General features: G+C 47.0%; 7 protein-coding genes across 7 annotated transcripts in view; 1 reads left to right on the top strand and 6 right to left on the bottom strand.

Moving 5' to 3' along the window:
• The window catches only part of LOC133948829 (bestrophin-3-like), a 15,216-nt gene extending 1,705 nt beyond the window's left edge, over nt 1–13,511 (top strand). The window contains exons 3-13 of the mRNA XM_062382854.1: nt 68–155; nt 542–687; nt 1,275–1,429; nt 1,607–1,684; nt 1,974–2,126; nt 2,681–2,761; nt 10,745–10,896; nt 11,227–11,317; nt 11,417–11,535; nt 11,705–11,941; nt 12,374–13,511. Of these exons, the coding sequence (XP_062238838.1) occupies nt 68–155; nt 542–687; nt 1,275–1,429; nt 1,607–1,684; nt 1,974–2,126; nt 2,681–2,761; nt 10,745–10,896; nt 11,227–11,317; nt 11,417–11,535; nt 11,705–11,941; nt 12,374–12,764 (1,691 nt within the window). The 3' untranslated portion in view covers nt 12,765–13,511. The remainder of the gene's footprint in view (nt 1–67; nt 156–541; nt 688–1,274; nt 1,430–1,606; nt 1,685–1,973; nt 2,127–2,680; nt 2,762–10,744; nt 10,897–11,226; nt 11,318–11,416; nt 11,536–11,704; nt 11,942–12,373) is intronic.
• Nucleotides 4,487–5,097, bottom strand: LOC133948821 (histone H3). The gene has a single exon (XM_062382845.1). The coding sequence runs from the start codon at nt 5,065–5,067 to the stop codon at nt 4,657–4,659; it is 411 nt and encodes a 136-aa protein (XP_062238829.1). The 5' UTR covers nt 5,068–5,097; the 3' UTR covers nt 4,487–4,656.
• LOC133948817 (histone H1-like) lies at nt 5,618–7,083 on the bottom strand. The gene has a single exon (XM_062382842.1). It carries the CDS (start codon nt 7,066–7,068, stop codon nt 6,442–6,444), a length of 627 nt encoding a protein of 208 aa, XP_062238826.1. The 5' UTR covers nt 7,069–7,083; the 3' UTR covers nt 5,618–6,441.
• Nucleotides 7,832–9,113, bottom strand: LOC133948826 (histone H2B 1/2-like). Its single transcript, XM_062382851.1, has one exon. It carries the CDS (start codon nt 9,075–9,077, stop codon nt 8,700–8,702), a length of 378 nt encoding a protein of 125 aa, XP_062238835.1. The 5' UTR covers nt 9,078–9,113; the 3' UTR covers nt 7,832–8,699.
• On the bottom strand, nt 9,559–10,425 carry LOC133948770 (histone H2B type 1-B-like). Its single transcript, XM_062382770.1, has one exon. The coding sequence runs from the start codon at nt 10,423–10,425 to the stop codon at nt 10,060–10,062; it is 366 nt and encodes a 121-aa protein (XP_062238754.1). The 3' UTR covers nt 9,559–10,059.
• A 129-nt stretch (nt 13,512–13,640) lies between the features above and the next one.
• nots (nothepsin) lies at nt 13,641–17,179 on the bottom strand. Its single transcript, XM_062382838.1, has 9 exons — nt 17,028–17,179; nt 16,660–16,840; nt 16,219–16,336; nt 15,874–15,992; nt 14,995–15,194; nt 14,666–14,791; nt 14,153–14,297; nt 13,962–14,060; nt 13,641–13,870 (listed from the first exon to the last, which is right to left on the bottom strand). Exons 1-9 carry the CDS (start codon nt 17,087–17,089, stop codon nt 13,694–13,696), a joined length of 1,227 nt encoding a protein of 408 aa, XP_062238822.1. The 5' UTR covers nt 17,090–17,179; the 3' UTR covers nt 13,641–13,693.
• A 943-nt stretch (nt 17,180–18,122) lies between these two features.
• On the bottom strand, nt 18,123–23,343 carry cct2 (chaperonin containing TCP1, subunit 2 (beta)). The gene is made up of 16 exons (XM_062382832.1): nt 23,208–23,343; nt 22,210–22,284; nt 22,042–22,107; nt 21,753–21,864; nt 21,346–21,422; nt 21,123–21,235; nt 20,842–21,044; nt 20,652–20,752; nt 20,412–20,539; nt 20,064–20,167; nt 19,763–19,882; nt 19,538–19,666; nt 19,359–19,462; nt 18,956–19,055; nt 18,690–18,831; nt 18,123–18,463 (listed from the first exon to the last, which is right to left on the bottom strand). Exons 1-16 carry the CDS (start codon nt 23,208–23,210, stop codon nt 18,433–18,435), a joined length of 1,608 nt encoding a protein of 535 aa, XP_062238816.1. The 5' UTR covers nt 23,211–23,343; the 3' UTR covers nt 18,123–18,432.
• Nucleotides 23,344–23,790: the final 447 nt, after the last annotated feature.

Genomic DNA, 23,790 nt, shown 5'->3' with positions numbered 1-23,790 from the left:
GGTCGTTCAGAGTCTTTATAATATGTTGTAAATCTTTCTCTGAGCTGTTCACTGGTTTGTGTTGCAGGTTTTTATGTGACTCTGGTGGTGAACCGATGGTGGCACCAGTTTGTGAATCTGCCGTGGCCCGACAGACTGATGTTCCACATCTCCAGGTTCTTTAACACAACTCTCAGCGTGCACTATGTGAACTGGTGAAGAGGCGATAGATCTCAGAGTTTGCAGAATGGTTCCAGTTTTATTCACGTTTAGAATCAAACCAACTAGTGTTGAATCTAATCTGATCTGAAACCAGTTATAAATATTAAGGAGAGTTAAAGTGGAAAACAAGGAGCGAGACAGATGTTCAGATATTATTGTAAATTATATTTAAAGGATAAAGATTTCATTACAATCAATTACACTAAACCTGTAAACAATAAACATACAGATATAGAAAATTTACTAGGTTATGAGGCTGACTAGCTTTAATTAAGGAAAAGGTCACATGGTTTCCAGAGATCGACTGGCCACACTGGTCATATCCCTGTGTTTCCTCCAGCTGTGTTCAGGGTAAAGATGAATATGGCCGCCTCCTGCGCAGGACGTTGGTTCGATATGTCAACTTGACGTCGCTCCTCATCTTCCGCTCCGTCAGCACCGCCGTCTGCAAACGATTCCCGACCATGGACCACGTGGTGGAAGCAGGTAGGCCACTGTCGCGTTGTGTTACTTTAATGTCTCTGTAACTGGGTTGTGTGGTAAGTTTACATCTTTTTTGAGGCACTTGTGTTTTGTGTGTTTGTAGTGTGATGTACAGATAGAGTAACAGTCGGGGCTCCAGGACGTGAACCCATTGGTTAATCTTTCCATTCTGATATGGCTCAGCTCAAACAGCTTGAGTTCAGTGTTTCCAGTAGAAGTTTGTCCCGGTTGGGTCTCTTCCTTCCTGGAGCTGTCTGATGAGGCCCACGGGATCCGCTTGTTATCTGAGGATTAGAGCTGCCGGGGAAACGAGCTGTTGACCCGAGTGTCTCCTCCTCTGTGCTCTGCTCGGCGTTAACGCCCTCAGCTAAAAGAGCCATCGACTCCTTCCCCATTGCCAGTAGGGGCGTTTGGGTTTTTGTACCCTGGTCGTGTTCAATGTCACAAACGAGCCGATAAGATCCTGAGTCTCCAGCAGTGAGATGTGACCAAGAGGGGAGGACGATGGTTGTTACACGTCACAGACAGAATCCAGATGTTCCTGGGTTCTAATGCTCTGTCGTTCTACCTGTTTGTCTCGACACCTGCAGGTTTTATGACTCCAGAGGAGAGGAAGGTCTTCGACGACATCCCCTCACCTCACCTGAAGTACTGGATTCCTGTGGTCTGGTTCTCCAACCTGGCGTCTAAAGCTCGACAAGAAGGACGCATCCAGGACAGCATCGACCTGCAGAACATTCTCAATGTGACAGACAGGAGAACAATTCATATTTTATTCTCTATGTCAAAGTATGAGTGTATAGAAGTGAAGCGAACACATGAGCTACCCTTTATGTTTCCAATCAGCCAGTTGAGCTTCATGAATCGGGGGGGGGGGGGTGTCCAGGCTCTAACCCTGTCCACGTTCTGTCTCTGCATCCAGGAGATGAACCTGTTCAGGACTTGGTGTGCGACTCTGTTCGGCTACGACTGGGTCGGCATCCCACTGGTCTACACACAGGTCTGTCTTCTGTTGGAACCAGATGCTTCTAATCACATCAGCATCATTACTGTAGCTGGATCCCAGCAGTGGAGATCTCTGACTCTGAAGCTCACATCCCGCTGCTGATTGGTTCTTTTCAGTCCCATCTCTGATTCGTCAGGATCTGATCACATTGAGTGTGAATGTGGCCGGTCGGGTGATGAACGTTTTCAGGTGTGTTAGTATGGAGGGGATCAAACAGTGAGGCCTCTCTCTCTCTCTCTCTCTCTCTCTCTCTCTCTCTCTCTCTCTCTCTCTCTCTCTTCAGGTCGTCACTCTGGCTGTTTACACCTTTTTCGTGGCTTGTCTAATCGGTCGACAGTTTCTGGACCCGACCAGGGGATACCAAGGTCATGACCTCGACATGTACGTGCCCGTCTACACCATGCTGCAGTTCTTCTTCTACTCCGGCTGGCTGAAGGTGAGTTCACCTTGTCGTCTACTAAAGAACAAAGATCCTCCTGTTTCTCTATATTCCTTCACATAATGTGGATCACTGCGTAGAGCCACAACATTACAACCAGCTACAGGCTGTAATGTTAAGTATGTTGACAATTGGCCAAATATCACACTCGTCCACACTAAAGATCTAATATACATCACTGTGGCTATTGTTTGTCAAAATTTACTTTTCTATGAGCTCTACACCCTCCTTCCCTCTGTGCGCCCCCGTGTGGCAGCTGTAGTTACAGCGAGACGCTTGCTGAGGCCGGAGCTGTGTGCATTAGACCATCACCACCGACCCCATTCACGGGTTCACGGTTGACCTGTTGTTTCTGTCTCGACCACGTTATATTAATAAGATGTTAGAAATACTGGATGAGCCTGAGTTGCAGGTTTCTATACATTGGTTGCACAAAGTGTGTTGGACTTGATTGTGCGTCTTAGATTTTGTGGAAACTTGGCCTGTGATATATTCATCATTAACTTTTGTGTGTGTGGAATCCCTGTTGATGATGCGTTTGTGGTCGTCAGGTCGCGGAGCAGCTGATCAACCCGTTCGGAGAGGACGACGAAGACTTCGAGGTCAACTGGATCATCGACAGGAACCTTCAGGTGGGAAACCGCCGCTGCTCTGAAAACTAGTTCCTAACAGAGAATGGTTCGTCCAAAAGAAATGGAAACTCGGACAGTTTTGGTGGGAACAGAAATGACAAAGTGAGATGTGGGACATCGACAAAGATTTTAAGAATAACGATCTCTCACTGCCAAGAGACGTTCAAACTTACTTTACAAGAAGTAGCTTCTTTGCTTCGGTCCCTGCTCCAGGCTCCTTAGAGGCAACAGCTCTGCTCTGCTACTTGAGCAATATTTACATCAAGAGGATCATTTGTACATTTCAGCACTATCCCAGTCAATCTGCACTCAATTATTATTTTTTTGACACATTAGCCAAATAAAATAGTGTTCAAATCCAAACACATGTGATATTGATATGTACATGTAAACAAAACACCAAAAGTAAATAAATGAATAAATAATCTGTTTCTATCTTTAGTTTGGGAGGCAAACAATTTCCATGTCCACTCCTATGACCTCAAAGGAAATGCCTTTGATGTCATAGGAGTGGACCTGGACCTTGGTTGCCTCGTTACAATAAACCTCAATTAGAAGAAGCACAAAGACAGTTTGCGGAAAGCACATCGCAAAACAGAAACAGCTGCGTTCGTGAAGAAAGGAGAAGATACAACAGATCCTCATACGATGAACAACCAGGTGGCTACTGAGGGATAGAGAAAAGACGTGGAGATGATTGAGGAGATGGCGCTTGATGAGCTGATGGCCCACAGACCAGATGAGCAGGTGGTGACCAGCGGAGAACACTCAGCACCCACGGAGGAAGACCTCCAGCTGCGGGTGTTAGTCAGCATGGTCACTGCTGACGTCGTGGAGAAGTGTGGTCCACTGATGAGCTGCAGCAGCAGGAGGAGCATCAGCCTCATTCAGCGTCTGACCAATGAGACGCTGGCGGGACTTCCGGACGGGCTCGTCCCAAACATGCAAAAGTGCAAAGAAGTGAGGAAGGCTGTTGTGAAGAGGCTTCAGCAGAGGTACGGCCTGTGGGTCACCTTCGTGCTGTCTGCCCCCCACCGGACTGAAGAGGCTTTTATCGTGGAGTGCCTTCAAACAGAGCTCAACACGCACCTGGCAGAAGGTCCCTACAGCTCCCGTCAGAAGATCCTGGGCTACGTCTTCTCCTTCTCAGCTCTACTCCTCCTGGGACTCGGATGTGTCATCATGTTTCTAGTATTTAATATTCTGTTGCTGTAAACAATCAAGTCTCTAACTCAACAGCTGCTCCCAGACCAGCACTGAACTCTGGTGGTACGACGGGGCTCAGGAGCCCTGGATCTTAATGGTTAATACGATGAGATTAACTTCATGAGTTTGTTTGGTTGTGTAACATCACATCTAAAAATGATTTCAAGCCATGACATCAGGAGTCATGACAGCATAGGCAGTCTGAGTGAGGTCATAAACATGTCAGCCATTTTCGTGTGCATAAGGATTAATAATCTCCAATTTTCACTTCTAATACAATTTATTTACATGAATAGACTGTATTAAGTATCGGTTGGTATTCTGGATCGAACCTCAACTTACTGCTCCTCAACCTGATTGACAGATGGAAGTTTTTTTTGAAAAGGATAGAGATTATGGAAGGAACATTTGAGTAAATTCAAAGTCTACAGGAAGTTTTATTTCTGATCTGAGCCTCGACCTTTTAATGACCAGTACGTCATATAACCAAGCACGGTGTGAAAGCTATCTAGTTTGTAAATCATTAAACTCAAACATTTTCTGGGATGATTAAGTTTAAATGTTTAAGAACACGTTCGAGCTCCAGATGGATCATGACACGAGGAAGTGGTGCAGCGGGACTTTGACTCTTTAGTGCGGGTGGGTGGCTCTTAAAAGAGCCGTTGTGTGGTGAGCGGAATGCGGGCAAGTTAGGCTCTCTCCCCGCGGATGCGCCGGGCCAGCTGGATGTCTTTGGGCATGATGGTGACCCTCTTGGCGTGGATGGCGCACAGGTTGGTGTCCTCGAACAGGCCGACCAGGTAAGCCTCGCTGGCCTCCTGCAGAGCCATGACGGCGGAGCTCTGGAAGCGCAGGTCGGTCTTGAAGTCCTGAGCGATCTCCCGGACCAGGCGCTGGAAGGGCAGCTTGCGGATCAGCAGCTCGGTGGACTTCTGGTAGCGGCGGATCTCTCTGAGAGCCACGGTCCCGGGTCGGTAGCGGTGAGGCTTCTTCACTCCGCCGGTGGCCGGGGCGCTCTTCCGGGCGGCCTTGGTGGCCAGCTGCTTCCTGGGAGCCTTCCCTCCGGTGGACTTACGGGCGGTCTGCTTGGTTCGAGCCATTGTTTCTCGTTCTGTGGAGAAAATAAGAATGAAGTGAGCGGGACTCGGCTGCTCTTAAACCGTCGGACCGGCTCCCGCTTGGGTGACGCTGCGACCCCTGATTGGAGAGCGGATCCCTCCTGGGGCTCAGCGCCGCCCAGAGAGCGACCCACCACCCGGAACTGCGCTGCTTATTGGAGGGAACTCTTTTCAAAAACGGGCGCCAAAAGTCGTTCGTCTCGAAGGATCCGCCCCGCGATGCTCGCTCAATGTGGACCGACTCCGAGTTTCCCCGAGCCCTGCTCCTCTTCACGGTCCCTGTGGTGATCACCGTCACCCGCGGTCCCGTGGAGGCTCCGGAGTCCAGTCCGGTATCAGACCCACGAAGTGGCCCGTTCACCACTACGTCACACGGACACTTCAGGACTTTAATAAACTAAATGTAATCATTCTGGTCTGAGGACTAAGTTTCCATGAGGTAGAAATACAGAAACTAATATATGTAGGATACATTAATAAATGACCGTACAAATACAGAAATCAATGAAAGGAGAAATGCAAAATACATTTTCATAATGATTCATGTTTTACTAGAAAATGTTTATTTAATGATGTCTGTAGTGAATGTTCATGCACTCACAGCTTCTTGCCAATTACTCATATACAAGTATTTCCCTACAGGATTAATAAAGTCTCATCGTGACCCAAGCATAAGAGAAATACTATTTGACATATGTGCTGTAGCAACATGTACAGTTACGTGTTTACATACAGAACAGTGACTCATTATTGTGCATGTCCTGATAATATTTAGATGAATAATACTGTAAATTATGTACATTACATAATATCTGATAGTGTAAATGTAGCTTAAGTTTGTATATAATTATTAATACATGTTACAACAGTATAACTAGAGTATTAGTAACTTGAAATACAAAGCGCTGCTCAGAATGTAAGACATATTCCAGGTACTGTAAAGTATTGTGCTATATATCATGTAGAAGTATAAAGTGTTGAGATGTAGATCATGTAGAAGTATAAAGTATTGTGATACAGATCACGTAGAAGTATTAAGTATTGTGATGTAGATCATGTATAAGTATAAAGTATTGTGATACAGATCACGTAGAAGTATTAAGTATTGTGATGTAGATCATGTATAAGTATAAAGTATTGTGATATAGATCACGTAGAAGAATTAAGTATAGTGATGTAGATCATGTAGAAATATAAACTATTGTGATATAGATCAAGTAGAAGTATGAAGTCTTGTGGTATGGATCATGTAGAAGTATTGTGTGAACTCAGTGTGAGGGTAGGAACCGGCTCTCTCGGGTCTCGGGTGTGTGGCTCTTAAAAGAGCCTTTTGTTGGGGTTCGGGTCTTGGTCCGCTCACTTCCTCCGGGATGGCGCCTTCCTCGCCCCCGCCGCGGGCTTCTTGGCAGGTGCCTTTTTCGCCGCTGGCTTCTTGGCCGGAGCCTTCTTCACCGGGGTTTTCTTCACCGGCTTCCTCGGGCTCTTGGCGGCCTTCTTCGGGGACTTGGTCACCTTCTTGGGTGCCGCCGCCGGTTTCTTCGCCTTCTTCGGTGACTTCTTGGCAACCGCGGTCTTCTTGGCTGCGACAGCCTTCTTTGCCGCGGGAGCTTTCTTCACCGGGCTCTTCTTGGCTTTGGCGGCGGGCTTCTTAGCGGCGGCCTTCTTGGAGGCGGTCTTGTTCAGCTTGAAGGAGCCGGATGCGCCGGTTCCCTTGGTCTGAACCAGGACCTCGTTGTCGACGAGCGCCTTGACGGCGACCTTCACGCGGCTGTTGTTCTTCAGCACATCGTAGCCGCTGGCCAGCAAAACCTTCTTCAGGGCGGCCAGCGACATGCCGTTGCGCTCGGTGGAGGCGGTCACGGCCTTGACGATGAGATCGCGGACGCTGGGTCCGGTCTTCTTGGGCCTGGCTGCCGCCTTCGGTTTGGTTGCCGCCTTCTTCGGGGCCTTGGTCGGCGCTGGAGTGGGAACTTCTTCTGCCATGGTTCTGCTGTTCGGTGTCAGTCAGAGTGGTGATGTCCTGCAGCGGGAGGCCGGTCTTAAACACACCATGAGAACCGTGGAGAGTCAACTCCGCCCGCCGCGGCTGGCTGAGCTGCGAACACCGGGCACTTGTGTTTTCTTCTCACCGATAACACGCCATAAAATCACCGTGGAAGAGACGACAAGTGTCCGCGGCGGTTACAACCGACACCGGGCGCGTGTGTCCTCAAGTAGGAGGTACGCAGAGCTCCGGGGATCGGGGTGTTTGGCCCGTGGAGCCCCGAAACCTCGCCTGTTCACCGCGGTGAGCGGCGCCGATCACCGTGTTTTCCCACTAATTTATCCCCTAAAATGGTTTAAAATGCTCCGGAGCTCCATCAAAACCAGTTCACCATCTGCCCCAAATGTTAGTCTTGGGTGTTGGGTGTGAAAACACTCAGCTACACATGATTATTTCACGATAAACTGACGCTTTCTGTCGGCAGCAAACACACCTGGGATCAGGACGCAGCGGAGCCGAGCAGAGAACATGTGTCCTGCAGGCTGCTGCTCATGATTCACCTCTAATGTCAATAGAAACAAAATACAATAAATCAACACATGACGACTCATAACAAGTCATTTAACAGTTTCACTCTGACGCCGTTAAATTAAAGACAGCTGATTTATACCGTTAATATGACTTCCTTCAGAAATCAGTCACACAAGCAGAGACTGTAAAAACACGTGCACGCGTCATCCTGTCACTTTTATATTCTGTAGTTTATTGATCTAATGTTCAGATTGACCCGGCTCAGTGTCACACAAACAGTTGTACCTTGTGTTACGTTATTAATACATATATTTAGACAATATATATTAGTGGCTTATAAGAGGCCATATCTCTGAGCTAAATACAAAAGAATACATGTGTTCTTTATCGATCCAAAATTTGGATATTGCTGGTAAAACACAGTTTGGCAGAATCTCCTCATCAAAGACACGAAGCCCGGTAACAACACATCAGTGTCTCCCTTCTCATGGTGAAGTGACGCATGTCAACACGTGTCGCTTCAGCACGTCCTCTCAGCTGAGTTGTTAGGAGCTGTGTTCGTGTCCCTGTGTGACCCTTCGTCAAACAGAACCATACACACATCAGCTGAGGGATTAGACCCTGCTGCTCCATGTGAACACACGGGACATGGACGGAAGTGTGTTCCATGCTTTCTGGTCAGTGGCAGGAAGTGCAACTGCGTTGACAGATAGTATAAAATAATGAACATTGATCGATATGTCCCAGTTCATTATTGTATGAATCATCAACAATGAACGGTCAGTGTTAACGTCACTTCCTTCACACCTGATCAATCATCTGCTAAGAGTTTGAACACGTGTCAGGTGAAGCTGCTGCAAATAAACTGTTCTAGTTAGATGTTTTGATCATATGGATGCGTGATGAGTCTCATTAGGATTCATATGAACCATGTGACTCGTGGGACCTGAAACCTCCACCCGGCTCTGATGAGCCTCATGGGAACTCAAGGAAGTGAGTGTGTGTGAATGTGAACATGGAAGCATCAGGACTTTTTGTCTCCAGGCAGCCGGTGGGTGGCTCTTAAAAGAGCCGTTGGGTGGAAGCGGGTCCCCGCAGTTCACTTGGAGCTGGTGTACTTGGTCACGGCCTTGGTGCCCTCGGACACGGCGTGCTTGGCCAGCTCCCCGGGCAGCAGCAGGCGGACGGCGGTCTGGATCTCCCGGGAGGTGATGGTGGAGCGCTTGTTGTAGTGAGCCAGGCGGGAGGCCTCCCCGGCGATGCGCTCAAAGATGTCGCTCACGAAGGAGTTCATGATGCCCATGGCCTTGGAGGAGATGCCGGTGTCGGGGTGCACCTGCTTCAGCACCTTGTACACGTAGATGGCGTAGCTCTCCTTCCTGGACTTCCTCCTCTTCTTTCCGCCCTTACCGGGGGCCTTCGCCACCGCCTTCTTGGAGCCTTTCTTGGGCGCTGGAGCCTTCGCTGGTTCCGGCATCGTGTCTGTGGATCAGATGAGATGTGAGGGGGAGGCGCGGAAGAGCGGATTTAAATACATCACATTCAAATGAAGCTGTGCGGTCCCCCGCCTGTGATTGGCTGAGCTGGTCACCAGGCAGAAGGTGGAAGGTTCTGACCAATTTAAACCAACAGAGAAGAATAATCTATAAACTCCTATTAATTGAACTTTACACATGACAATCAATTATCCTATGATGTATTATATTAATATTATTATATTAATAACCACACTCACAGATGATACATTTGTATGTTTGATTTAATATCACACACTTCATACGATGTATAACAATGACTATTTCAGCCACACACTTACATACAGCTGTGCATACATTTCAAGAGGCCATACAAAGGGGGAAATCTGTAAGTTTATCACAACTTAATAAAATAGGTTTGATTTCTGTTTATTTTCTACATGTTCTTCTACAGATTTCCCCATTAATAGTATGGCCTTTTGAAATGTATGTGCAGTTGTGTTCAGTAGTTAAATGAGTTCCTCTCAGAGATGGTTTCTGTTCAGCTCTTAGTTTCTGGACAGTGGAAGGAAGTGGAGCTGACAGATCAAATATAATTATGAATCCATCCCAGTTCATTATTATTGTATGAAGCATCTACATGAGTAACATCAGTCCAGTGTTATCACAGTCACTTCCTCTGCACCTCGTCAATCATTGACACGTGTCAGATGAAGCTGCTGTAAAACAAACAGTTGGGATCTAGTTTGAGGTTTAGATCAGAAGCTGTTTGTAATCTGGTGTTTTAGCTCATATTGATGCATAATGAGTCTCATATGAAACATGTGACCCATGGGATCTAAACCCTCCACCTGGCTCTGATCAGCTTCATGGGAACTGGAGGACGGAGCAGGTGAGTGTGAACATGGAAGCATCAGGACCGTTTGTCTCCAGCCGGTGGGTGGCTCTTAAAAGAGCCGTTGGGTGGAAGCGGGTCCCCGCAGTTCACTTGGAGCTGTTGTACTTGGTCACGGCCTTGGTGCCCTCGGACATGGCGTACCTGGCCAGCCCCCCGGGCAGCAGCAGGCGGACGGCGGTTTGGATGTCCCGGGAGGTGATGGTGGAGCGCTTGTTGTAGAGAGCCAGGCGGGAGGCCTCCCCGGCTATACGCTCGAAGATGTCCATCACGAAGGAGTTCATGATGGCCATGGCCTTGGTGGAGATGCTGATGTCGGGTTGCAAATGCTTCAGCACCTTGTACACGTTGATAGAGAAGACTTCCTTGCGGCTCTTCCTCTTCTTGCCGGGGACCTTGGTCATCGCCTTCTTGAAGCCCTTCTTGGGTGCTGGAGCTTTCTTTGGTGCCTCCATCGTTTCTATGGATCAGATGAGATGTGAGGAGGAGGAGCGGCGGAACGCATTTATACACATCTCATGAAAGGCATGAAAGACAATATAAACTTGTTTAGAACCTTTCATGTCTGCCTTTAATAGATGAAAGGCAGACGATGAAAATTTCTGAACAATTTGCCTTTGTAGTCATAAAATAGGTTTGATTTCTGTTTATTCCATATTAATATGAAATTGTTAATTATTTCTAACATTGTGATGGATTAAGATGCTTTTTAATAATATAGTGTCTGATTAAAACAACACACCACTATCCCGTCATGTTTCCCTGTTCCTGCAGGTGTCGCTGTTGGCTGTGGATGAAATGCACATGAACTTTCCTCACATGACCAAAGACATTTACTGGAACGACCGCGACGCTCAACCACCGTACACGCTGGCTGCTTCCGACTACTGCATCCCCTCATTCCTCGGCTCCACCACCGACATGGGGTCAATACGCAGTCACGCATATTTTGCATGTTAATCATTCGCTTATATGATCATTTCAACCAATCAGTTCACTTAGTTGAAACGATCATCTCGATCTCTTTGCTGGTGATGAAAGTTGTTAGCAGGGATTCATTCTGAGCTTTTGCTGATTTTACTGTTAAGATAGATATATAATAGATTTACTACATCATCGTTATGGAAGTGGAGCTGTTATTGCTCCTCATAGGGTTCATCTCAAAACAGGTCTGAATTGAACTGTGACGGATTTTGCAGATAAAACTATTAAACCTTTTAAAAACAGAAAAACATTTGATCCAACGTCTCTTTCAGACTCTCAGATATTCTCCAGTTTGACGAGGCCGACGTTAGCGACAGCAGTCCTCGGCAGCCCGAGTCTGTACTGACCCGGCGCCAAGAGTCGGTAATATAATTTATTTTTAACTCTGCCAACCAGGTTATGGTTTAATTCCGGTTTAGTTATTTCATTCTTAAACTAGAACTCTCTGAATTTAATTTGCAGGTTCTTGGGCGAGTCCGCCGGCTGATGAGCGTCCAGGAGCCTCCTGAACTTCGACCTCCTCGACCCATCTTCAAACGGCACAGCAGTGATGCCACAGGAAGGGTCTTCCCAGACGTCAGGTACAGTTCTCTTCATCGGGATCATGTTCTTACAAAGGAACAAATATCAGATAAGAAACATTGGTGAATGTCACAATCTTCAGGAAAACTGTGTTAGCGAGTTTTAAGAAGAACTCCCTTTGTGAATGAGGCGCACTGATCTCTGTGTTCTCACTTCCTGTTCATTCAGGCTCAGTCCAGGTGCAGGTGGCCTGGCCCCAACCCCCTCCCTGGTCACCCCCCCTCCTCCCATGGACACCTTGACCACATTGAGGGAGGTCAACAGTAGCCCCTTTCTTCTCATCAGCCAGCCAGTGTTTGAAGTCTGGAACAAGATGGATTCTTCTGTCGACGCCGAGGTGGTGAACGTCCACAACGGTTTGGATCCTTCCTCCACGGAGGAGGCGCCAGGCCTGGAACATCCAAGGTGATTCATCATGTTCTGCTGAAAGTGCCAGGACATTTGGGTCTGTACTTCTCTGTTGATACCTAAACTGTTGTGCTGTGGTCCTGAGATAAACAACCGAGCCAGTCTCTGTGTGAACACACCAAGGAGCTGATGGTTCCATCTGTTTGTCGGTTTGTCAGCAGAATTTTGCAAAAACAACTTTGATCACCAGTAAAACTTTGATCACTTTCTTTGGACATTTTCTAACATTCTCACAGTTTTCCTGGGAAATAATTAATGGATGTAGATGAAAAGATCTGGCCCATTCAGGGCATTGATATCTATGAGTCAAATTTGGTGCAGCTTGTTTGAATGTAAGGGTCTCCTGGGCGGAGGTATGTTCTAATTCTTGTTCCAATCTCATATTTCTAAGTATCGATTCCTTGACTTTAATAACCTTTGTTTGTCCAGGGCCAGTTCCTTGGTTTGTTGCTCCCCCACTCAATTAGGACCGAAGGAATTCCAGTGGACAGTAACAAATATCCAAAATCGGCAATCGGCTCGACCCCGAAGGCGCCAGTTCTCCCTGCAGTTCTCCAGGCAGACGTCAAAGTGGTCGGTTCGCAGCCTGCCGAGCCCCAATGGCCTGGGGAGGCGTAGGAGATGTCTGGTTCAATTCCAGTCCAGAAGATCACCTGGTCCACCGAGCGCCACGCTGCAGCTCCCGGACCCCGAGCAGGACCCCGGCTTCCAGGGAATGACTGAGGGCGACAAGTCCGACAGAACCAACAACAGCAAGGACATCGAAAACAACAACTTCCAGTCACACCGTTCAGGAGAGAACAGAGAATCACTCACTTAGTAACAGAACACTGGGCCAACAGAGCCAAACAGAACCAAACAGAACCAAACAGAACCCAACAGAACCCAACAGAGCCAAACAGAACCCAACAGATCCAAACAGAACCCAACAGAACCCAACAGAACCAAACAGAACCCAACAGAGCCAAACAGAACCAGTCACTGAGCTGACGACTTCAATTCTTGAACGATATGAAGCCTTAAGCTTGATTAACTGTTCAGGTTTTTTTGTTACTGGAGACAAAAATAAATCAAATTTGGCATAAAAACTATTTTGGATACCACCTAGTGACTAGTAGAGGAACTGAAGGTAATCCACACCTAATCCTATTTTACACAAGAATTAGCAGCCATGCGCAGGTTTTTAGAATGTGGTTATATTTTTAAAATGTGTTTGAATCCTTTCACATTGTAAGTAAAGGAGTTTTCTCTTTTTCCCCTGTGCATCATGGACATATTGGAAATGAGGCACTGTCTCACCGCGCTTTCTCCCAGGTGTCTCTTTTCCATCAGTTCTGATCGGAGCCGATTTGAACCCGTGAACAAGTGGAGTCCTCGACCCAGACGTGAGACATGTGTCGACTCACATCGCAGACAACAGACACACACATTAATGGGTTTTTAGAAAAGTGAAAAAGGTGTTTTAATCTCCGACTCCACAGACCAAACCGATTCCATCGTGTGCTGCTCCTCAGGATTATTGACTTTAAAAGTTTCTAGAAAATACTTTTGGAACAAAATCGGCTGTTTATTTGTAACGATTGTGATATTATCTGATTTTGTAAATGCATCTTGAAGTGATAAATTCACTTTATCTGTTGCTGCTGCTGAATCACCACAAACACATTTTTTGAATAAAACAACCATCAATGACAAATGACATTTCTTATCAATATATTTATTGCTGATCCAGCTGTTAGCCGATGATGGTCACTCTTTGCTCGGGTGCTTAGCGGGTGCAAAGCCGACCCGGTCCTGTCCTCGGTCGAAGACGCTGTAGAACTCGGTCAGAAATACATCTCCCAGAATCCACAGGGGGCCCTGAGGGGAAAGAATGTCCACGCTCTGGAATCCACTGAAACACATCTCCCTGTCACCAAGCATCTCCTGGAGATCAGAGAGGTTTCATATTACACAACAGAATGGGCCTTGTACTGGTAACAGAGCACAACCAGTAACACACCAGAAGGGCCATTACCTTCCTGACGTATTGTTCAGCAGTCAGTGTGTACTCTCTCCCCCCCAGCACAAACGTCACATGTGGCAAACTGGACAACCTGGTGCAGTCGATAACAAACTAAACACACACAAAGGTCACATTCTACTTTCTGCCAAGTTTTCAGAATTCAACTTTCAGATACAAGATCAATATAGATTTGGTTTGTTTACCTCTCCAATGTTTGTGGGCGTGGCTCCGATCAGCTGCTGGAGGTTGAAGATGTCGTTGCTCGGTCCAGCAATCAGGGAAGTTCCTGTGTCGACAATCGCTTGGCAACCACGAGGACAAAAGGAACTCACACCCTGCACCGCCACACTGACACACACAGACACACACAGACACACACAGACGTCATTATTCACCACGCTGTGTTGACTATGATGAGGACAACATGTCCTCACAGGGGCAGTTAAACATCTGCTTTTAATGCTGTAATGATGGCACCTTGTCTAATACATCTTTGTACTGCCCCTGGTGGTTGATAAGTGTACTGCATGGCACCCCAACATGATGTACACACACTACACACACCTGTGTGTTTATTGGATATGGTCATGAGCTGTAACTGATATTCACTAAACGTGCCACAAAAATAATGAAATAAAATGATATTTCTGAATGTCAGTACAGTTTAGTAACTTTAATTTGGGGTTAAGATCAAAATAAAGATAAATTCATGTAACCTGTCCATTTTAATCTGCCAGTATCCCTTAGCAGTCACTGGATTCCAGTTTATGGGTCCAATGTACATCGACTCATCGGTGCCACCGAGCATCAGTTCACCTTCGGAGCTACCGCCACCTGATTTTCTGCAGCGACACAAACACGACAATGAAAATGCAGTTTTTATTTTTATAAATTATTTTTATAAATTATACTGAACAGTTTATGTTTGGTTTAGATTCCCAGAATCCCTTTAGAACAAATGTCCAACACACGAAAGCTTTTCTCTGCTGAATCTCCACGAGAAAAGTGTCACAACATGAATTCCTTCTAACTGGTGAAGTCGTACCTGCTGAGGTAGAAACTGAAGACTGGTTCATCCATCGTCTTCTGCGCCAACATGTTGTCGAAAACAGGGTTTCCAAGGATCTCTGCAAGGGCCGGGTAGCCCATCCCCAGGACGCCATCAAACTTGGCTAATACGAACGTGGCCCCAGGCTCGTAGACAGATTCCCCAAACTCCTGGTTCAGGATGGTCAGACCACCGACCTGAGACAGAAGACAACCAGTATATATTTCTATATTGAGGACATCTTTATTATTATTTATATGCATTTCTGCCTGGAAATCAGAATATATTCACAATGTTTTCCTATAATATGTGGTGTCCCTCAGGGAGGGATTAAAGACTCATTGTATACTAAAAACGTAACTCTGAACTGTTACACAAATTTCAGTATTGCATATTCAGTGCATCTGCAGCAGTACAGTGATTAAAGATTATCCCATACTTGGTGGTGTACCAGTTGAACAATGTTTCCATTTAGAATATAATCTATACTAAATTACATGGTTGATGTGTAAAACTACATAGCAGGCCCAAACAACAAAGTGTTCCAGTAAATAACCAGTATATATTTCTATATTGAGGACATCTTTATTATTATTTATATGCATTTCTGCCTGGAAATCAGAATATATTCACAATGTTTTCCTATAATATGTGGTGTCCCTCAGGGAGGGATTAAAGACCCACTTTTATTTTCTCTTTATATGAAATTCTCCTCTCGCTATTTGTCTGAGTCAAAGTTTCTGCTGCCACTGTTATGCTGATGCCACAAAACTGAGTAACACACTTCATTCTCTAAACAACAACATATTGTGCGTGTCGTAACGCATCAGCCACAGGGACAGTCTTTCATTGAGACGTCCACAGGACAGCAGAGACCTTCAGTGTGTCTCTGGCCATGACGCCCAGCAGGTGACCCGATCCGTAGTGGATCCCGAACATCCGGCCGTCGGGATGAAATGATGACGAGTCAAAAGCCCTGAAACGACGGTGTGACACTGTAACACACCCCCCCCACCACACACACACACACACACACACACACACACACACACACACACACACACACACACACAGAGAGATAGAGAGAGCGAGAGAGAGAGAGAGAGAGAGAGAGAGGGTGGGGGGGTGGAGAGACCTTGGACTTGTTATCACACTAAACCAGAGTCAGTCCGTTCTGACCCACAACTCAAACACAAGTGTTGTGTGTCTGTGTTGTGGTACCACAGGCTTGGCTGACACAGTAGGACGATGGGACCCAGAGATCCGCTGAGCCGGTGTCAAAGATCACAGAGAAGTTCTGCTCCGGCGTCCCGAGCCTGATGTCAGCGTAGTACTGAGCCTGAAACACAAACACACAGCGTCAGCTCTATTTCACCACAACACAAGAAACACTCGACTTTATTCTGACGTGGGACCATGAGCAAGGCACACAAACTGCAACACATCTAAAACCAATAAATGAATAATCAAATTACATTTAAACACAGAGGAGGTTACAAAGTGAGAGATACAATCCTGAGGCCTCTTGAGCAGTTTGGGGTTTGGAGCCTTGCACAGGAGCACTTCAGCAGACGTACAGGAAATCATTCTTCTCTGTTTTTAGCAGTGGCGAGGTTTGAACCAGCAACCTCTCCACCTGACGGTCAGTGTCATCATTCTTACATCCATGAAGTTGTAGATCCTCTCACTGGAGCGGCCCAGGCGCAGCGAGGGCGTGCCGGGGGGGAAGCACTGAGCGTAGCGGCGGCTGAACGTGTCCGGCCGGTGATCCCGGAGGAAGTGCTCCAGCAGGCCGTCCGCCCGCAGCTGGGAGCGGAGGGAGGGCGCCCGCCTCAGAGGGATCCTGCCGGGGGGGGGGGGGGGGGGGGGGAGTTCAGCTTCTACCGTTTACTGACTGAATCGTTTATATCTTTAATGAGAAGAACTCATCTCAAAAACTAACTTTGAGTCGAACTTGAGAGAAAACAGAAATCAAACCGTCCTCGTCTAGAAGCAGAACCACTGATATGAATGAAGGTGGGTTCTTCTACCTGACCACAGCTGAGCCCGTCCATGTCCAACTCAGCAGAACCAGCAGCAGCAGCCTCGACATGTCTGTCAGTCCGTCTGTCCCTGCAGCTCAGCAGACCTGAGGTTTATCAGGGTTCTCTTAGCTCTGATTGGATCTGAGTCTGTGTGACATCACAAACCCTCAGAGTGTGTGTGTGTGTGTGTGTGTGTGTTTCCTCTTCAGGACCAGTGTACCTCATGGGGACCAGAGCTTAGTCCTGAAGAGGCTCCACATCATCTCTGACGTCCTGGTTAGATTCTGTGCAGTGGTGACCCAGTGGTGACCCGGTGGGGAGCCAGTATCGAGGTCCTCACCGATCACTACTAAGTGTCAGCTGTCAATCATGCTGCTCAGCTCGTTTAACAAATCAAATGTATAACTCATACTTCAGCCAATCGGGGGCGATAGAGATTAACCAGCTTCCCTCCTGGAAGCTGTCATGCTATTAAAAAGTTTCTGATTTTTATCCTCTCGTGAACTTTATGCAGATTCGTGAAGACGAAAATAAAAGTTTCACAGCACTTGAGTCACGAATGTAACTGACAAACCAAATCTGTCAGTTGCTCTCAGGTCAACAACTTCTGATTTCCCCTGAACTCATCGTGTGGTCAGTGTTGACTCAGAGGTTTCGGTCACTTTGACCCAACGAGGTGGAAAAATCCAGAGGAACAAAAAAAAACATCTGTTTTCATTCAGATGAACTGAGATTTAAACTAGAATCTGTTTAATTCACAAATTAGAAAAGTTGCTCCAGAATAAATGATCTCAGCTGAAGATGTGCAGTATTTATTATGCAAAACTAAAATCGAATCAGTTTTGATGGCGGTGAAGTTAGAATGGAAATGTTCTTATGTATTATTTTTACATTATATATTATGAACAAATTATAAAGCTGCTCTTGCAATGAATTGTGGGATGGCAAAAGTCATTTAGTGGATAACATGGTGAGGGGAAAGTGCTTTGATTTATTTACTATGTATGAATTTGGATATTTATTATATTTTGTGGATGTTACTTGATTCAAACGCTCAACACTCAGGAGCCACAACTTTAAGAAAACAGACAAACCACTGAGGATGATTGGTTCATTTATTTCAGTAAACAAAAACAACGTCCAAACTTCCTTTCTAAACGCTAACTGTGCTAACGTTAGCCCAGCTGGCCTCAAGCAGAGCGCTGCGACTGCGGCTAATGTTAGCATCAGAAACAAACTGTACGAACTCATCCACTGTTAGCGTTCAGTCCAGCTAGCATTAGCAGTGCATCCACAGTGAGTTTAATGACAGAGAAAAAAAGACCAGCGGAGCGTTTCTTTGATTTGAACGACAAAGAGGTTATAAATAACAAAACCGATGCCCCTCGCTCTTCCTCATCTTTCTCCTCCTCTAGCAGGGGTGATGGTCGGGAACTCTCTTCCTATAAATAAATAAAAACAAAATTAAGGACTGAGGAACTTGTATTTTCAAATTTATGAAACTTCATATTGCTAATCTACGATCAGGACAAAAACAAAATGTCAAAACTTAAAGACAAAACAGCCACGAGGCTGTTTTAATGATTCTCTGCAGCTGAACGTGATTTCCTGTCGGGAGCAGATTTAACAGTCACATGGTTTCGTGTTGTATCCGTGGTGGTGACTGACCTGGGAGCAGCTTTGATGATGTTGTCGACTCTCAGGATCATCTCCGCGGCCTCAGACGCGCTCAGCAACACCTGACGCTTCACCTGGAACGACTCCGTGATGCCGAGCTCCGCCATGTTGCCAATGATGCCTTCAGACATGTCTGCAGGGAGAGAAACGGGTCGGGTGACGTTAAAACCTCCGGTGACACGTTCCCAACTCATCAGATGTAAAAACAGGCTTCTCAGAGAAGCTTAATATTTGTGTTTTTGTTCCGTGTGACTCACTCAGTCCGAACTGGTTCTTGTTCTCCACGTGAGCAGCTCTCAGCTGAGCCACCAGGTCGGCGCTGTCGTAGCCGGCGTTGTCAGCGATGATGGTCGGCAGCTGGAGCGGGAAACAGATTATTCATAAGTTTCATCAAAATCAAACCGGTCCGGGTGCCGACTCTTTTTTCAGACGGTTTCTCCTGAATCTCTTCAGAGCAGAAAAAAATAAGAATTTAAAGATTTTGTTTCGACTGAAGTCACTAATTTGTTTTGTAACCCAACTTCCTGAGGGTCTTTGAACTCATCATGTGACGTTTGAACCTGTAACGAAGCTGAAATCCAACGATTCTGTGTCAACCCCCCCCCCCCCCCCCCCCCCCCGCTCCACCTTCAGAATAAAAGAGAACCGACATGAACGTACCATCATCAGAGCTTTGGCAAACGACTCCATGGCCACCGCCTCCTTCCCTGGCGTCCTGTTGGCCAGGTCAGACACCACCTTGGCCATCAGCATCTCGGAGCAGCCTGATGGAGGAGGAGTCAGGTTAGCGGTGGCGAGTACGTGCAGGGACAAAGGATGTTAAACATGTGGCTCTGTACCTCCTCCGTAGACGGTGCGCGGCTCCTTCACGGTCTGAGCCAACACACACAGAGCGTCGTGCAGAGAGCGCTCCGCCTCGTCCAGGATCTGCTGAGTCGCTCCTCGCAGGACCACGGTGCACGCCTCACCTGAGGACGGGGGGGATTAGTCAGAGCCTCAGAGATGTAAACATGCATCATGCTTCCAACTGCAGTCAGTGTGTGTGTGTGTGTGTGTGTGTGTACCCATGGCGACTCCAGAGAAGTGGATGAGTGTGTCCTCTCCGATCATCACCTCCTCGATCAGCTTGCAGTGACCGAGCTTCACCAGCTCAGGGTGGTCGAAGGTGGAGGTGATCTCCCCCCCTACACACACACACAGATGAATAAGGTTGTGATACAACACATCATGAATCAATCTCTCTGCCACTATGTGATGCATGCGCAGAAGAAACCCTAAATTAATCTTCATAGATTGTGTTGAAAGATGTAGAATGTGAAAAGCAAAATCTATGAATAGAACAGAAGAAAGAAATGAATCACGTACCGGTGACCAGCGCGAGGCGCTCCACGCCAGAGAAGTCTGCGTGCTCGATGGCCATGATGCCGGCCTGAGCGAACAGCTGCTCGGGGTAGTTATAGATCAACTGTCTGCAACACAAGACACAAGTCAGCAATGACGCCCCCTGGTGGATGATACTCACTGCTGTCATTTCTCCCCTTCCATTTCTAGAACTAAACGATCTGTCCAGGGGAGCAGCTAACGACCATGTACATTAAAACGATTGAAATTCAATAAAACAATAAAATTGATATGTTGCTATAAAAGTAAATGATCAAACACTTAATTGTGGATCCTCGTTACTCTGTAGTTGTCATTTCAATGTTCTCGTACCTGTTGATGAAACAGTTGATTCCGTGCTTCAGAATCCGGTCGACCTTCTCCTTCATCTTCTCCTTCTCTGCCAGTTCGATATCTGCAACCTTCGCAATCGAGTCCACGCGAACCCTGGAGCCAAAGACCTGACACACACACACACAAAGTTTAACTTCACACAAAGCTAAGCTACTGATCTACTCCACCGAAGGTTCGCCACGCTACATTCACGAATCTGTGACCGAGGAAGCATCGCACCTTGATCTTGTCGGTGTCCATGCCGGTGTTGGCGATCAGGATGTTGACGTTCTCCATCCTCTTGGGTTGGTTCACGCCGATCTTCTTGTCCAACAGGAAACCTGGACAGACGAGAAAGATGTGACGTTACATCGACCAATCAGAGAGCAGGTCAGGGTTGGGAGGGATGACACGTGTCCCGCGCCCTCACCTTCATCCAGGTACGAGTCGGTGAGGCTGCCTCCCAGCTTCTTGATGACGTGGATGGCCTCCAGGTTCCCGGAGCCTTTCAGCCTCATGACAGCGTCGACGGCGAGCTGGGAGAAGTGGTTTTTGTGGTGAGTCAGCAGTTTGGAGGACAGAGTGGTGCGGGCGATGTTCAGCAGATCCTCCTGGAAACGAGCCGGGTCGTTGCTGCAGGAGAGGAGGACAAAGATTAGACACACGAGCAGAGGGGTTTGATTCCCGTCCAGACTCTCCGAGCCGTCTCACCTGTGGTCCACGGCGGCGTCCCTCAGGGCCTCTCTGGCCACCTGGGTCGCCTTCCTCCAGCCGGAGATGATGGTCTGGGGGTGAATCTTCTTGGCGATCAGGATCTCCGCCTCCTGTGAGAGATCAGTGGCGTTAGAGAGCGACTTCTTTCCTCTCAGCAGAAACAGTGAACAGACTCTTTAAATCTTAAGTCAGCTGGAGAATCAACACGAGGGCTCGTTACCCTCAGCAGCTCGGCCGCCAGCACGGTGACGGACGTGGTTCCATCTCCGACTTCATCGTCCTGAACCTTCGACATGTCTGAACACAAACCGAGAACAACTCATTTCTCTTCTTCAAGGAGTTCCAGCGTTTCAAACAATTTAATTCAGAGCGACTGGTTTCCACATCCTCAGTGTCACATGTTTCTTTTATCAGTTTTTCTCTCCATGTTATTTTTCTCTACGTCTCTGGTTGTTGATTATTATCAGTTTGACTTGTTTCATGTGAGATTCTTCTGTCACGTGATAATAAACTCAGTTTGTTTGGATTCTGTGGCCGGAGACATCACAGATTATTTACCACGATAGAAGTGTCAATTTGTCGGTATCTAATCTTCACTTGTGTTAGACCTTCAGCTTCTTCACTCACCAACCAGCACTTTGGCCGCAGGGTTGTCGACTCCGATGGCTTTCAGGATCGTGGCTCCGTCATTGGTCACCGTCACCGCGGAGCCTTTCGATCCACTCATCAAGATCTTATCCTGAGAAACGATAAGACAGATCCTTTCTTTAGGGAGGCTGGATACAGATTCTACCTTTTATACTTTCAAGCACAACAAGAGACTTTTGGATTTATATAATTTAGCCTTTTTTCAAACTTAAACTAGAATCAAAAGGTTTAATAAGTCAGATTAATAAGTCAGATCTGAGTGACGCACCATCCCCTTGGGGCCCAGAGTGCTCTTCACCAGGTCGCCGATGGAAATGGCACCGACGAAAGACGACTGCGGAGAAATCACAGAAGCTCAGTGTCATCTCAATATTCATTAATAAAATAATTATTTTATTAATTCAAGGAGTTCACAGCAGAATAGAACCCCACGCACCAGTCGTGCAGTTTCAGCTTTCTCTTCATCAGCTCCATGTCTGAAGATGTTGACCGGGGCCATTGATAGGGACGCCTGCAGAGAGAGAGAGAGAGAGAGAGACAAGGATCAATTAACCAATCAATCAATTAACCCATCAACTAATCAACCAGTCAGTGTGATGGATCTGTCAAATGTGACAGATGTTCAACATATGAACCGGACATGTATTTGAATGAGCAGAGCAGCATCTTCAATGAAACAATCCGTTATGAACAGACTCGCTGAGGATCTCTAGCGCAGATCTGGGTGCAGCTACAAGTCGATGTGACGCAGTTAATATAAATTTAATGTGATAAAGTATCAACGCACAAAACGCTGATATTTAACAGTTGGACTCTTTCTCTCCGAGCAGCGTTGAAAGCAGCAGCGGCCGAGCCCCGCCCCTGTGATGCTGGAAACCTCGAGAAGCTTTTAACGTTTAAATTTAAGAATTTAATTTTAAACGTTAAAAAATATCTACAGATGACGTTCGATGGTCACGTGAGAATATAAACGCCACTTTATATGTAATATTTCATCGGACTTTTTATTCATGAGCGTGAGGGAGGTTCTCTGAGACAGTCACAAAGCCCCGGTGACATGCTAACCTAGCATGCTAACAGTTAGCTAAGAGGAAGGAGAAGCAGCGATCCGCTCAAACTGAGACAAGACGCGACTTGAAACGTCACAGCTCAGATTCAGCTCCAGGAGAACACGCGCAGCTGCGTGGATTCTGTGCGTGGTTTCTCAAACTGCTGCGTGTCTGCGCTTAGCTTAGCTAGCTTAGCCGCTAGCGCATCATGACGCCCATGTGCTTCCCGGCCGGGGAAGCGGCGCCGGCTGCGCGGCTCCCGGGACGAGCCGCGGCCGCAGCCCGGGCGCGTCGAGCGGCTCCGGGTCCGAAACACACGCAGAGACGACGGGAAACAGAGGAACGAGTTTAAATGAAGCGGATTCGAGAGGAAACGCGGACTCACCATGATGATGTTTGAGCTTCAGAGGAGGAGGAGCGAGGCAGGGCACGAGCGCGACGTGATGACGTACTGACGGGATGCTGCGTTCACTGCAGATCGTGGAAAACACGGCACTGCCACCTGCTGTTGAGAAAGACGCACTGGTCCCTAGGTCGCTTTATAGGGTCTTCTAGAGAGAGGACTAGTCATATTCATAATCTATAGAGCGAACTATATACAGGACTGTAGATATATTATTCTATATATCATTTGGAAAAGAAACAGGCTGTCAGACACTGCTCGACAGGTTTCCTCTACATCATCATTATCAGAGATTGAAGATGAACAACAAACAACAACAACATCAGCTGGTGGGACATCCTCCAGTAAATGTTATACTAAGTATTAATACTGAGGTAAACAAATAACATGTTGAATGAGCATCTTTAAATTTAGAAAGGAGCTTGTTTGCTGCAGTTTGGGTTGAGTTGCTTCTATTCTCGCTTCTCATGATGCATTCTGGGAAACGATCAGCGCAGCCTGTGATCCAGGACGAGCACCAGAAATCTCCCATGATCCCACAGTACTTCACAGACCCCTAGTGGCT

This window comes from Platichthys flesus, chromosome 23, assembly GCF_949316205.1.
Source record: "Platichthys flesus chromosome 23, fPlaFle2.1, whole genome shotgun sequence".
In the NCBI taxonomy this organism is placed as follows: domain Eukaryota; kingdom Metazoa; phylum Chordata; class Actinopteri; order Pleuronectiformes; family Pleuronectidae; genus Platichthys; species Platichthys flesus.
The sequence above is the reverse complement of the archived record's forward strand: the minus strand, read 5'-3'. Positions and strand labels throughout refer to the sequence as shown.